The following is a 16,498-nucleotide window of genomic DNA, read 5'->3' on the forward strand; positions in this document are numbered from 1 at the left end:
TACGCAGTTTACGCACACGCTCCGTGAAATCTGAGTCGACTTTAAAAGGCTGCGACAGCCTTCAGGAGCCAGAGGAGAGTTGGGTCTCCCGCTGTGCACATCAGTCAGTGTCACTACTACACAGTACACACACATACACACACACTCACAGAGAGAGAAACACTCCGCACCACACGGTGTGGTTCACACCGCGCCTTGGAGCGCGCAAAGGGATCGGGATTGCGGCGCCATCATCATGCACAGCCCTCCTAACCAGGCGCTGCTCCTAAACGGACCAAACCAGTCGGCGATGCTCGGTCCCACCGACGACCCGATGGTGATGATGAGGATGATGACGACCACGACAGGGACTTATTATCCTCCAGCTCCGGAGTACGCGGATAATTCCACCGTCCACGCAGCCCACAACAACGCGACGGATGATCCGTTCGGCCGGAACGAGGAGGTGGCGCGGCTGGAGATCACCGTGCTGTCGGTGAGCCTGGTGGCGGCCGTGGTGGGGAACGTGGCGGTGCTGCTGGCCATGCGGCGCACCAAGAAGAAGGCGTCCCGCATGCACCTGTTCATCAGACACCTCAGCCTGGCCGACCTGGTGGTGGCCTTCTTCCAGGTGCTGCCCCAGCTCTGCTGGGAGGTCACCTACCGCTTCTACGGACCGGACTTCCTCTGCAGGATAGTCAAGCACCTGCAGGTAGGCTGCGATGCATCGGTATAGGACTCAGTGGCGTCAGTTCAGCTAAGCTAAGGTATGGCAACATGACTGGTGTCTTGCGCGCGTGCAAGACACTAGTCATGTTGCCATACCTTAGCAACAGGCACGATGAAAAGTACATTTTATTATTTCTCCCTGTAGCTAAGGTATGGCAGCTGCCATAGCTTGACATACCCAATTGACGCCTCTGGTAGGACTGCGTGGGGCAATTAACAGGGACGCGCAGAGAATGTTAGAGAGGCAGGGGCTGACATTTCTAAAAGGGCCTGGTGGAAATATCAAAAATAGCAGACCTCCAAGCTTGGAGGTCGGCTATTTTCAGTGCTTGTCGACACTGAACTAAGCATAAGCAAGTGAATACCGGAGATGTGGCGTAACGGCATGGATTTATACACAGAGAGGACAATTCTTTCAACATAAGATGCTCCATTCGAGTTCAGGAGAGTTTGGACAAAGCAATTCTCTTGAATGCTCCATGAATGGGAAGAGGGAATTTTCATTTCTTTCACTACAGTAAAAAACTGCATTCATGGTCTGGAGAGGGCACTTTTTACAGACAGATAAAAGGGCAGGGCCTCAAGCCCCCTTTGATGTCTATGTGTGCACGTGCCTGACAGGGACTAAACTAGCCTACTTATAGGCCTATAAAAACCCACATTTACATCGACCTCACAATCAATTCTTTTTAATGTACCGGTATTTGTATTTATTGTATTTCTTATAGCCTATCAATGAATCAATATGACAATTAACCTTTTAATTGGGATTTCTAATCGACTAAATTGATTAGTATGATTAAGCACTTTTGTTATTTTTAATACCGATGCGTGCAAAATATTGTAGCCTACTATTTAGTTAGACTAGGCTAGTTACTTTTTAGATGTATAGCCTATTATTATTAAAAAAAAACATACATTAACCAATTAAACCTTATTACATATTTTTATTTTTAAAAATAGAAAATTGGACTAAAATCTTGCCCAAATGTGAAGATCCACTTTGGATCCATTCCAAAGTGGATCCCAAGATACAGACATTGAAAAAATGGGACGTTCTGCATGAGGAGTTTTACTTTTACTTTAAATTATACTTTTATACTCTTACTCAAGTAAAATCTCACATAACTTATAACAGAGTATTTCTACATACATAGTATATTCTATTGCTACTTATAACTACTTAAAGGACCACTTCGCCTATTTTCAACCTAAGCCTATCTTCATATTATTGGTCCTAAATTCCTAATGCTCATTATAAGATGTGTAGTCCGACTCCTACTCACTCACTCTGTGTCTCAGAGGAGGGCTGTAGACAGTTCAGAAACCTACCTACTAGACAGGTTGGTCATTTCAAACAAGATTTTTAGAGGCCAAAGCCAGCGGTCAGCCATCAAAGCTGCATCGGAGGCAGCCGAAAGAAGCAGCCAGTGGCTTTTTATGAGGAGGAAAGACCCCTGCTGGGCCCCAAAGTAAGCTAGATAGCGTTCTTATAGGTATATAAGAGTTGTTCTTTGTTCTGGATTGATATCTCTATGCAGTTGATGTATTGATGCTGATTGAGTCCCATGAGGAGTGATAGCTATCCATAAGATAAACGCAGCCCTCATGACTAATCACATTGATTGTTGCATTGCTTATTGCCTATTGTATTGCTTATTGCTTGTTGTATTGCCTATTGCTTATTGTATTGCTTATTGCTTGTTGTGGGTCGCTTTGGATTGGGAGCTTCCAGTTTGGGCATCGAGCTTCTGCTAAATGCCTAAACTGGAGCCAGGAGGTATGCGGTCAGCCTATAGGCTTGACTCAGGGAAAAGGACGCCCCTGCCTTGTACAGTCCCATGAGGAGAGGTCTGCCATCCATAAGATGAACGATACTCTCATGACTAATTGGAAATGACGCAAGTTCAGGGACTGATCAACCTGAACTGGCCGCCTCCGGAGAGGGTGTATAGTGTATAATGGCCGAAACACCCTAAGACCCGGAGGAACACTACTGATGATGCGTCCTAGACTAAAACCTAACCCCCCCCCCCACCCCTCCCTTGCATCTATCATTCACCACCAAGATGACACACACACACACACACACTCTCACGCATGTGCCTGCACAAAGGAAATTAACATCTTATCCTGTGTTTTGTAAAACTCAAAACCTTTTATTTTTATATAAATGTTGTAATGCATGAGCAAACAGAACACATTCCTCTTACATTAACATGTTCACCAAAAATAGCCGATCTGCATGCTCACAACACGTTACAACGCCACGCCTTGTGAGCTTGTAGATCGCCTAATTTTACAGTTGCACCTAGGGTGAATTTGACCTGTTTGAAATGATCAAACCTGCCTACCGATGATGTCACCGGTAGGCAGATTTCTGAACCGGCAATAGCCCACAATAGCCCACCAATGAGACACAGAGTGAGTAGACAACCCGATAATCGGGGCATTTAACGACCCTCCCGAGTATCGGGGGGGCTTCGTCTAGATCGGGGGCGATCCTTGGGCATAAATATCGTCTAGTGTGAGGGTTCAAAGATCCAATCTTAACCCTGCCGAGTTGCTCGCAGGGCGGTCAGAGCCACCGACTATTTAAAAAAATGTGTGATATTTATCTGGATCGCTACTGATATGGAACTACGGAGAGAAAGACAGCTGCTGACCCCACTGTTCGGATGCAAGGGACAGGGACTGTTGTTGGAGACAGCCCGCTGGTCCGACCGCCTCCTCGATCTCTCTCTCTCTCTGTCTCTCTCTCTCACACACAAACACAAACACACACACACACACGCACACGCACACGCACACGCGCGCACACACACACACACACACACACACAGGAGGCACTGGATGGGGGACTGCCCCATAGGTCGAACTCCCGTTGGGTCGAACAGCGTCGACAGGTTAGATAATCACCCTTGTTGCCAGGTTAGCTAATCACCAGCGCCGCGTCGCGGTTACTGAGGTTAGGGTTAGGGTTAGGTTTAGGCATAGTTTTACTGAGGTTAGGGTTAGGGTTAGGTTTAGGCATAGTTTTACTGAGGTTAGGGTTAGGGTTAAGGTTAGGTTTTGGTGGTTGGACCAAAGGGTGTTCGACCTAATGTTACCACTGGTCTGGATGATGTCCAACAGACTTTTAAAACACGTTTGTTGTCCCAATGTTTACTTCTTCTGCTTCCGCACGTGAGAATCTTCACCGCGGTGCCCCTGGTTTTTTTAATCGTGTCGTTGCGTGTGCATGTTTAGATTATCTGGTCAGAGAATCTTAACTGATTATTCTGTAGTGTGTGATGCTACCAGATTTCAATGCCCCCGATTATCTTGTAGTGTATTGCCATCCTTAGTGAGGACCAATTATACGAAGATGAGTGCTTCTTTAAGTATAAGTACAAAAGAAACAACACTGTCTTCCTCCACGCGCCCCCTGCAGGTGATGGGGATGTTCGCCTCCACCTACATGATGGTGATGATGACGCTGGACCGCTACATGGCCATCTGCCACCCTCTGAAGACCCTGCAGCAGTCCACCAGACGCTCCTACCTCATGATCATCTCCACCTGGCTGTGCAGCCTGGCTCTCAGCACGCCACAGTACTTCATCTTCTCCCTCAGCGAGGTCAAGCAAGGCTCCCAGGTAGGGCTGGGCGATATATAGAAAAATACAATATCACCATATTTTTCCAAGCTATATCACGATTCACGATTTTATCACGATTCTTTTTCATGTTGGTTATTTTTCAAGTTACTTAACTGTTCTGCTGCTGTTGACGGCGCTCACCGTCATTGAAAGGGTTAATACCATGGCGCCGTTGACGGTGAGGACTGTCAATCTTACTGTACAGTAAAGGTATAATTACTTACAGTACGTCGGTCCGCTCCCGCCCGCATCGGTAATGTCCGCGATTTGTTTAAAACGCACGTCGGGCGTGCACGCGAAGTGAAGCTCCTCCATAGTAAATCCATTGAGAGGCCCATAAAGAGTCTTCATTAACTCATAACAGACATTTGTATACAAAGAGGGGTCTCCACTCTGCACACTGTGGCCTCGGGATGGGCGCAGCCATGATTCTCTTCTGGACCCACACTGTCATGTGACTAGATGACGTAATCGTTGCCGTCAAGTGATAATCCAAAAAAACAAAAACAACCCCCTTCCAGCCCTTCAAAATAATAGCGGCGGCCTATGGAGGAAACGGCGTGGCACCGAGGCACCAAGCAACCTTCAGATTAAGAGGCACTATTAGTGTTAACAGTACAAGCACCTACAAGGTAAAACAAACTAATAGAAAAAGAAGTAACAGACCATTTAGACCAGTGGTCCTCAATGTGGGGTCCAGGGACTCTCTGGGTTCCTTTTGGGAGGTCTAAATTTGACCCTTAAAAGTACACCTCTCCAGTATTGACTTGATTATGCTTAGTTCAGTGTGGTATCACGCAACCGAAAATATATTTTTTATAAGGCTCCCTCAGTGTATCATGATATACCAGGGTTCCCCAATAGGCGGCCCGCGGGCCATTTGCGGCCCACGGGGAGCTACTGTCTGGCCCCCACCAACCCCAGTAATAATGGTGGTATAAGAGCAGCAACAACATTAGTATATCGTCATTGTCGGGTGGAAAACGTGGATCTCAAAATGTGTACGTTCTTTCGCAAAGTATAGGCTCTGCTTCATCATACAAGGCCGTCGCACAAAAGTAGTGTAAACAGCAGATCTACAAGCACACAACACCTCGTGGTGCGAGGCGTTGTGTGCTTGTAGATCGGCTGTTTTCACTAGTTTAAATCATTTTTAAAATGATAAATGCAAAACGAACGGTTTTGGACATACAAGATTTTCACCCAACAACGACGATATCTGAACTGTCACTGGAGTAGCGGGAACGCCACCGTCGCCCCCCTGCAATGTTGTGGCCCTCGGCTTGGTACCCTAGACATAATTCGGCCCCTGGGGAAAACTAATTGGGGAACCCTGATGTATACGATATCTCTGAAAAAAGGCATATCGTGGAGACATTGTATCGTCTCAAGAATATTTATCACCATATCGCCCACCCCTCCTCCTCCCAGGTCTACGACTGCTGGGGCCACTTCGTGGCGCCATGGGGGCTGAAGGCCTACATCACCTGGATCACCGTGGGCATCTTCCTGGTCCCCGTGGCCGTGCTGATGCTGTGCTACGGCTTCATCTGCCACTGCATCTGGAAGAACATCAAGTACAAGACCAGGAAAACGCCGGCGGCCGCCGGGGCGGGAGGAGCCGCAGCCGCCGCCGCCGCAAAGAACGGAGTGATCGGGAAGAACTCGGTCAGCAGCGTCACCACGATATCCAGGGCCAAGCTCAGGACGGTGAAGATGACGTTCGTGATCGTTCTGGCGTACATCGTGTGCTGGGCGCCCTTCTTCATCGTGCAGATGTGGTCGGTGTGGGACGAGAACTTCCAGTGGGACGGTGAGTGGTTAAGAGCTAGACCCATGTACACGAAGACGGTACACCGAAACGCAGGGACGCAGGGACGCAGGTCCAGGCCGGCCATTAGGAAGAAAAAATGTAATAAAATGTCTGCCTTCGTTCCATTTTGGGGGCTGGGCGGCCAACAAAGTAAATCGTCATTGTCGGGCAGAAACCTCGTATCTCCAAGTTTCAAATGTGTAGATTTTTTTGCAAAGCAAAGCTCTGTTTCATCATACAAGGCCGTCGCACAAAAGTAGTGAAAACAGCAGATCTACAAGCACACAACGCCTCGCGGTGCGAGGCGTTGTGTGCTTGTAGATCGGCTGTTTTCACTAGTTTAAATCATTTGTAAAATGATAAATACAAAACAAACGGTTTTGAACATACAAGGTTTCCACCCGACGACGACGAAATTGTCTATTTCCACTATAAATGTTCTTTTTAAAGTATAAAGTTGTCAAATATGTCAGTGATTTCTTTGTATATTCAGGTTATGTGTCATATCTACCATGTGCAACTTCAAAGCCTAAAAGCCAAACAGAAATGTAATTGTCAGCGACAAAAAACACAATTAAATCGTTAATGGCAATTATTTGAGTGACAATTAATCGTCATGTAAAATGTCATAACTCGTGACAGCCCTATAGATTCAAGATTCAATAACTGTATTGCCATGTCAACAAGTTGATAGGAATTTGTCTTGGTTCACTCTCAACATGAAACAAAAAACAAAAACAAGGACAGTGCACATATACGGACATCCATAAACACACAAGAGTAAACAACAGGAAACAATCCCCAGCAGCAGTTTAAAGTGCTATATACACAAGCAGTATATTACCACATAAGTGCATAACGAGTCAGTGCAAGTTCAGGTGTCTAATAGCTAAGGGGTAGGTGCTGTCTCTGAAGCGAGATGTTTTGCTTATAATGCTTCTGTATCTCCTGCCTGATGGGAGGAGATTGAAGAGGTAGTGAGCGGGATGAGAGTTGTCTGCTATGATTTTATTAGCCTTCCTAATTATTCTTGTGGAGAAGAGTGATGAGAGTGAGGGGAGGCTACGTCCTATGATCTTTGATGCTCGGCGTACCACCCTCTCTAGCTGAGTCTTGTCCTGGGATGTTGTGTGACCAAACCAGACAGTCAATAATAATAATTGATGATGTTTCCCCCTCTCTCTCCTCTCAGACTCAGAGAACACAGCGGTCACCCTGTCTGCGCTCCTCGCCAGCCTCAACAGCTGCTGCAACCCCTGGATCTACATGATCTTCAGCGGACACCTCCTGCAGGACTTCAGCCGAGGCTTCCAGTGCTGCTGCCGCCGCCTGCTCAGCCAGGACTTCAAGAAGGAGGACTCGGACAGCAGCCTGCGGAGGACCACCCTGCTGACTAGGATGACCGCCAACCGCAGCCCCACCTGCTCCTCGGGAACCTGGAGAGAGCTGGACAACCACTCCCCCCACAAGTCCTCCATTCCCTCCATAATACAGGCCGAGTGAAGACTGTTGGTTTGGAAACGGGAATATACTGTTGTATCTGAGGAAGGAGTTGAAGGCACCGCCATGGTACCATGGACACTACTGAAAGGGACTCAGCAGAGCCTTGTATAGAGAGTTCTGCCAATGCGGGGTCAGAAACAGTCACGTGGTTCACGTAACTCGGAATGTCGCTTTTCCCTCATAGACTCCAATGTAGCATTCTGTAAACCTCCGGTTCAGCGCTTCTCGTCACTATTCACCAATAGATGTGTATGTAGAAGACGTGGCCCCATGAAGTGAACGGGAGTGGCGAGACGCTCTCCAATACAAGGCTCTGGGACTCAGATGTGTGCAGGCATGCATTGCGAGTGTGCGTGCGCACGCGCACACGCACACACGCACGCACGCACACACACACACACACACACACACACACCCACACACACACACACACACACACACACACACACACACACACACACACTAGTGATGTGCTGGTCGCCGACCCGTAACCCACTTCGACAGGCCAGGGCAGGTCAAGAAATGTTGTCGGGGCAGGTGAAATAGTAATGTGCGCACGCACACACACACACACACACACACGCACACACACGCGCACGCACGCACGCACGCACGCACGCGCGCACGCACACACACACACACATAGTTGTACACGTCCCGATGCAGATTAACTGCGGCCCACATGATTTAAGGACAGTATTTGTGAACACTGAACGTTGTTTTATGAGGAATTATAGTGTGGTTCAGTACTGTAGTACGGTACTGTAGTGCCACAGAAACATAATAATGTTGTTTGCATATATTTTCTTCATTTGTTTTTACAAAATGTCACTATATGTTATCTAAATGTTACTTTTGTAAAAGCAGTTGCTGCTGATGGGCGAGACATAATTTGAATAACGCGACTCATTGTGAGCTTAGTAGTATAGCTGTTTTTGGCAAAGAGATTTGGTGTAGACTGAAATAAGCGGCACAACTACAGTTGGAACTCAGGTCCGTTTCACCAAGGCACCATTTAAACTGGCAGTCAAATCAGATCTGTGCCACATCCAGATTGGAATCCGATTGGTATAAATGATTCTAAATGCAGACATTTAGGTCACATGGAATCAGATGTTTACAAATGTCACTTGAGCCACATCCAGAGGTGGTTTCAGATCTGATTCAAATCTGATTTCTAAAGATGCGTCTCAGTCTGAACGCAGTAACCTGATCTATCGAGCCAAGTCACATATCAAAGCAAAAGTTTTAAGAACACACATAAAGAGAGAAAAGTCATGACGCCTACGTCGTTACCACGGAAACCAAAGCAGATATGTCCACGCAGGGCGGGTTTGGGTTGAAGTTGTTAAAATCAGTCTGAACACACAGATCCGATCTGGTCACTTGGAAATGCAGTGTGGCCAGTTTTGAGAAATAAACCAGATTTAGGCTGGATTTGACTGCAGTCTGAATGGGGCCTGAGACTAGATGGTTTGAAGACGTGATTAATATCCAAAAACAGAGTTCCTATTGCTGAAATCACTCTCTAAACCTTGCCCCCAATTTGAAAGACGTGCTAAATTCCCCATAAATCAGCAAGCATGGGACGTGTGTGTGTGTTGTGTGTGTGTGTGTGTGTGTGTGTGTGTGTGTGTGTGTGTGCGTGCGTGCGTGCGTGCGTGCGTGCGTGCGTGCGTTTGTGCGTGCGTGTGTGTGTTTGTGCGTGCGTGCGTGCGCATGCGTGCGTGCGTGTGTGTGTTCCAGACACTCTTGAATGACAAAGTAGGGCATTAAAAAAACTAAACAAAAACATTAATAGTTGAAATATAGAGATACGTGGTTTCTTCCCGACAGCGACTGTATTTCTATACTGTATTACTGTATTAGGCTACTTGTGTGTACGTGAATATTTCAGGACAGCAATTATTTTGGCATTTCTAAACCTAACTCTAAAGCTATAGTTATATTTGTTAACTTAGTTGTGTGATGGAGTAAATAGACGATCTACAAGCTCACGACACATCATTGTGAGCTTGCCTAATCTTAAAAGCCTGATGGTTCTCAACCCTTTTCATAACAAGGTCCATTATTTTATTCAGCCTTTGAGCCACGGGCCACCATTTGATGAGATTCAGCCTCTCAGACCCAAAATGTAGAATCGTTTGTTTTCGTTGGATTCCGATTTTGACTACAATTCCAAACTGTATTGATGTTGGTACCATAGGAGAGATAACAGGCAAACGTTGATCAAAATAACAATTATTCTACATTCTCTAATTGTGTAGACGGTCTACACAATTAGAGAATGTAGAATAATTGTATTAAGTAATGCAGATGTTTAACCCATTTAGGCCTGAACACATTATGACGCAATATTTTATGCTTTAAATATAAAAAAAATAGCAGATATACAAGCTCACAGCGCGGCACCGAGTGCCGCGCTGCGAGCTTGTAGATCTGCTATTTTTGAAAAATCGTGAAAATTAGAATTTTGACCCGATTCTATAAGTGTCTTTTGAATCCTTCTAAGATTTTTTGAAAAATCTATGTTTCTATGTCAGCAATCTGGCCAGCCATCGCCACTTAACTGGAGCTCAGTTAGTCTGTTCTTGAGAGACTACTATGTCAGTGGTGCTCAAACCTTTTCATGTGAAGGACCCCCAAAATGATATTTATTTGGCCACGGACCCCCATTTCAAAATATCTAGTTCCAGGGACCACCCAGAAGCAAAATTTGAGTTACAAACGTTCGCTTTGAAAATACACATATTCAAAGATTTGCAAACATTTTCACGACTTTTTTCAAAAATAGCAGATCTACAAGCTCGCAGCGCGGCACTCGGTGCCGTGCTGTGAGCTTGTATACCTGCTATTTTTCACCGGTTAAAGCATTCAATAATTCTAGGCCCTAAATGGGTTAAAAAATAATGTAACTCTTGAGGGGCGTAAAATGAAACCAAATGATTTGGTTTCATTTTACAACCTCAAGAGTTATTGATCTATACGGGTCCATTTGGTTACCAACTCTCCATCGTTTAGCTGGGGACCACCTGGAACCCCCTCAAGGACCACTGGTTGTCCCAGGACCACTGTTTGAGAACCACAACCTGAATCTGTTCCTGACTATATGTTTATTTCTCCAATTATACTATGGGGACATTTCATTTGGCCCCTCACATGAATAGTAATACAAGTTCACACACACGCACGCACGCACGCACACACACACACACACACACACACACACACACACACGCGGTGAAACAATGCAGGGGGGAAAGCCCACACATTCCACACACACTGCGTCAAAGGCCTTCCTGAGGTCCCCGCTCCGTTGAGGCTGTGTGTTTTGACTTCGTTTGGACTCCAGAAGCCAACATCTTTCTGGACATTAATGCTAGAGTATGGCTCTTCCCCCTGGGGGTCCTCAGAGTTACCACAGTAAATGTTAAATGGTACATTTACAGTATATAGCGTTTTTATCCAAAATGCTTTACATAGATTGTGCATTACATTCACCCATTCACACACATTCATACACCGATGGCGGAAGAAACCATGCAAGGCAGTCTAGCTCTGGTCCATATAGCGTTAGTGGAGTTCTCCCTAACGCTATGTTCCTCTACCTCCGTATTCCTTGGCAAAACCGGAAAACACCGCCGTCTGGTCCGAAAATAACAAAAACTGTTTTGCCCCTCACCAAACCAAAGGTATCAGTGGACAATTGAAAGCTTACTCTATTTAGTGGACGCAGTCTGGGCCATATACATTTCTTGGGCGAAATAAAAAATAATCCACCGGATGGAGACTCCATTTCTTCTAGTTTTTTACTATTTGTCGTCGCCATCTCACCGTGCCAACTCACTACTGCCGCGCAGGTCAGAGGACCTAATGCACCGCATTAACAGAGCATTAGTCTCATTGGGTGTTATTCAGCTCTGCGACGTTGGAAGCGCTGTTTCGTAAAAACAGTCTTCAACCAGGAAAAGTGTCTCCATCAGCTGGATTATTTTTCATTTCGCCCTAGAAATGTATTTTAAGCGTGTGGTGAGGGGATCAGACCACGTCCACTAAGTAGAGTAAGCTTTCAACTGTCCACTGCTTTGGTTTGGTGAGGGGCGAAACAGTTTTTGTTATTTTCGGACCAGACGGCTGTGTTTTCCGGTTTTGCCAAGGAATACGGAGGTAGAGGAACATAGCGTTAGGGAGAACTCCACTAACGCTATGGACCAAAGCTAGCAAGGCACCAACATGCTCATCGGGAGCATGAGTCTTGCTCAAGGACACTTGGACACCATCTCTGGGGGCTGTGAGCTTGTAGATCAGCTATTACAGAGCCAAAAGTCAAGTACAGAGCCAAAGGTGAAGTTTACAAAGTATAGAGGGTTTAATTTGTTAAATGTCTGTCTGTGTTGTCACACATTTATGAAGCTTTCTATGGAATTTATGAATACCTTTCTTATTTACTTAGTACGTTTCATCTGCAACACTGAAAAACATGGGAGATCGTTGTGCTATGCAGTGACACACAACTGTAAATGGAGAAGAAAAACAAAGAAAACAACACAACAAATGAATACATTTTAGTAAATGTAAAAGTATTGTTGATAAGTTGTTCGTGCTTATTTTTTATAAGTTTATAAGTGTATACACATTCTATGTACTGTACATACAAAGGCACTTTTTGATGTTGAATATATCTGTAAATATAAATGATGTATGTAAATAAAATATGGTGACTTTTATTGTGACTCTCTGTAAAGAATATACGGTATATTGTGGGTTTGAATCCACTGCGGTGCATCCAGCTTTGGAGAGCGTCTCATACAGGGACGTGCTGGGCCCCTGATTTACAAGCACACAACGCCTCGCACCGCGAGGCGTTGTGTGCTTGTAGATCTGCTGTTTTCACTACTTTTGTGCAACGGCCTTGTATGGTGAAGCAGGGCTTTGCTTTGCGAAAAAAAACTTTTTTTGAAACTTACAGATACGAGGTTTCTGCCCGACAGTGACGATTTACTTTGTTGGCTGCACAGCCCTCAAAATGTAACGAAGGCCGACATTTTATTTTTAATTTTTTCCTAACGGCCGGCCTGGACCGGCCGGGAATGAACCGGCCGTTAGGGAGGTGTCCCGCTTTTCCCAATGGCCAGCACGTCCCTGGTCTCATAACCTTAAATCTCTTTACTGTGGAGCGGTTGTCGAGCGTCCGTGAACACGATTGGTCCGTGTTCGGGGTAGGGAAGCCGGGCACAAATGTATTCTATAAAAATAGTAAAAAGAAAGAATATACAGTATATAAGAGTTACTGTCTCTGGTCCAGTATTATTATTGTCTGAATGTCACTTGGGCCCTAAACATTAAGCAAAAAGCTATAAAAAGTTGGAGCGCAAAGGGCCTAACTGCTTAAGTGACGTTTTAGCTTAAACATATTAGTTGTGTATTTTTTTTTTTTATAGTTTTGTACTTTTCTATGTACATAACTATTCAAATATCAATTCCTTTTAGCTTAATCTGTGTAAAAGTACAGACTGCTGCTTACATATGTTGTTTTTAAGTTACAGTCAATCAAAACTTTTTTTTTTGCTCTCCTGTAAAATTCTGAAAATGTCACTTGGGCCCTTTTTGCGCCAAGCCCTCGATATACTGTATATATCCACCCCCCAAACACATCACAGACACCCCCTCCCTCGTCACCTTCACTCTAAAAACACCTTCAGGATAGCTTTTCCCAGTTGAGGTCTAGCTACTATCTTGTTGAATATGTTATTAAATGTATGTAACATTACATCCTGTACTATCTCTCACATTGAAGTGGAAGAAACGGTTTAAATTTGTGTCAGTAGTTTGTGAGGGCATGATTGACAACATCCTCCTCAGCAGCTGTGTGTGTGTACGCGCACACGTGCGTGTGCGTGCGTGTGTGTGTGTGAGAGGGTGCGTGCCCCCCTGCATACACTCATCCTGTGGGAGAAAACATGAGGGGGTAAGTGGGGGGGGGGGGGGGGGGGGGGGGGGGGGGGTGCACTTGACAAGCAGCTCTGGCTCACTGAACCGTTGGTGTTGGATTGGGTGTTTGGAAGCCATTACGCTGTAGGTTTGATGGATGACTCAAATTATTCTACCTAGCGACCGGCCGCTCTGTTTAGCATTAGACTCGCCAATCATCGTGTACTATACAGTATATCCATGAAAGCTTATGAAAGCTTATTTACGTGCGCTTACGGTCAACTAGATTGGAGCTACGGTCATTAGAGTCTAGACTAGGGGCCCTGTCTTGCACAACGCCTAATGCATTCTCACAGCACAATGATCATTTTCTTGCCAGCCATCCTTTTATATCCAACTGCAGGCACGTGCAGAGAATGTGAGAGGGGGCAGGGGCTGACATTTCTAAAAAGGTACTTTTGGTGAAAATACCGATATAGCCGAAAATATAGCCGACCTCCAAGCTCAACAACGTGTCGTAATGTGATGCGTTGTGAGCTTGGAGATCGGCTCTTTTTGGTGTGAGATGCTGCACTAAACTTAGTATAATCAAGATTCAAGACAATACTGAAGATATCATTCTTTATAACATAAATTGTTGCATTCACAAATCACTTTCAGGAGAGTTTGGAAAAGGCAATTCTCTCTAAGGCATGCATTCATGGAAAGGGGGCATTTGCATTTCTTTAAAACTAGTAAATGGTCTGGAGAAGGCACTTTTACGGATGGGTAAAATGGCAGGGGTTCAAGCCTCTTTAATGTCTACAGTATGTGTGCACGTGCCCGCCCAACTGTGTTGTTTTTAGTTCATGTGAATGGCCATACATACAGTACCAAATGTACTCACTCATGGCAAGGTAACACAGGTTCTTATCTTAATGTGTTGATAAGCACCTCTGTGTGGCTGATTAGTGGGACTATGTGGTTGTTAGGGTTAGTGAAGCCAGATCACCACAGGCCTTTTTCCTCAGGAAGTCACTGACACTTCACGCACGGACGCACGGACGCATGCACGAACGCACACACCCACACCCACACAAACACACAGTACGCCTTGGCTATCAACTGGTGCCGGAGGTCACAATTGATTATTAACCTTAAACATCTTTACTGTACAGGTAGCTCCACGCACGCACGCACGCACACACACACACACACACACACACACACACACACACACACACACACACACACACACACACACACACACACACACACACACACACACACACACACACACACACACACACACACACACACACACACACACACGTCTTTGTTCCTGGCTGCTATCAAGGTTTTGCGTTTTGGGTGGAAACGCACGCACGCACGCACGCACGTACGCACGCACGCACGCACGCACGCACGCACGCACGCACACACGCACACACACACACACACACACACACACACACGTCTTTGTTCCTGGCTGCTATCAAGGTTTTGCGTTTTGGGTGGAAAGATAGTCGGTGTGCAGTGCCAGTAGGCTACTGGTGGAACAAGCATTCACTTGCTGCTTCCTACATAAACATCCCCCACAGTGTTTTTCCTGTCCTGTATTAGGCAACTATATCTGGACAATAATGTTGCTGTCCTCCACTCAACACAGGTCTACGCCTGCCCTCAGTCCACACTGACCCAAACACACAACTGTCATCGATTGGCCAGTTTAAGCTAAACAGCCTAAATAAAGACGAGCAACTGATTATAACTTCCGAATTCTAACAATGGCACTGATGTCCTGGCTGCAGTTGGAGTAACGGCTATATTTGTTTGTGAGTTTGACAGCAGTGTACTGTATGTCACAGTGGTTCTCAAACGTTTTGGCTCAGGGCATCCCTGTAAATAACATTTTCATCCACGGCATCCCTGACTTAAATTGTAGGCCTACATTGCTAGAACCTTACATGTATGTCATATTAACGTACAGAGGAGATCCTTTTCCACTAGGACAGAGGTGCGGGTTTTAGTGGAGCGGCTAACTGCTTTTAATGGTCAGAATCTTTCATTTGATGATACAAGCGTGAAAATTGGCATGAACAGTCTCCATGGGTCACTTAACAAGAAAATTGTCCGAGGCAATTGAAATTTCAAGTTGGCGGCCATTTTTCAAGATGGCCACCACCGCAGTGAAGCAATTAAGTGACATAAGTGTTTATTTGCTGATACAAGCATGAAAATTGGCATGAGCAGTCTCTGTGGGTCACTTGACAATAACCCACCCACAGCTATCTGAAATGTCAAGATGGCGGCCATTTTTCAAGATGGCCACCACCTTAGTGGAGAAGTAAAGTGATATACTGGTTTATTTGGTGATGCCAGCATGAAAATTGCCTTGAGCAGTCTCTGTGGGTCACTTGACAATAAGCCACTCACAGCTACTTGAAATTTCAAAATGGCGGCCATTTTTCAGGATGACTGCCGACCGCCATGTGGATCTTTAAATTAATAATTTCCTCATAGAAGTTTATTGGATTCCTCAAAAGGCTCTGTCAAGGAAGGTTGTTTGACTGTGATTTGTCTGACTCCTCGCCCACGACCTGTCCAGTTTGGTAAAACCTGCCAGAAGTTGCCTCCCACCGGCATAGCTCTCAGGGTTCACTGAGGTACACAAGCTCCCTAACCACGACAAGGTAACAGTCACAAGGGAGTTTTTTTTTATTATTATTTTTGTCTTTTTTACTTTTTTTTTTTATTATTTTTTTTTACTTTTCTTCTTTTTTTTTCTTTTTTTTATGGGGTTGGGAAAATAATATGAATAAATTAGCACAGTTGTGGTGCTGAACGGACAGTGCTCCAAAATAATTAATGAGCAATACTGAATGATGCATACTGAGGAACTAAACTGAAAATGTGCAGTAGAA

At 45.3% G+C, this 16,498-nt stretch overlaps 1 protein-coding gene across 1 annotated transcript; it reads left to right on the forward strand.

Annotated features, from left to right (window-relative positions):
- Nucleotides 1-235: 235 nt before the first annotated feature.
- Nucleotides 236-7,664, forward strand: LOC308294105 (arg8-vasotocin receptor-like; the record flags this gene model as incomplete). Its single annotated transcript, XM_080736829.1, has 4 exons — nucleotides 236-691; nucleotides 4,142-4,345; nucleotides 5,780-6,161; nucleotides 7,354-7,664. 4 exons carry the CDS (start codon nucleotides 236-238, stop codon nucleotides 7,662-7,664), a joined length of 1,353 nt encoding a protein of 450 aa, XP_080592955.1.
- Nucleotides 7,665-16,498: the final 8,834 nt, after the last annotated feature.

Source organism: Nannobrachium achirus, assembly GCF_963921795.1.
Source record: "Nannobrachium achirus genome assembly, chromosome: 11".
In the NCBI taxonomy this organism is placed as follows: Eukaryota; Metazoa; Chordata; class Actinopteri; order Myctophiformes; family Myctophidae; genus Nannobrachium; species Nannobrachium achirus.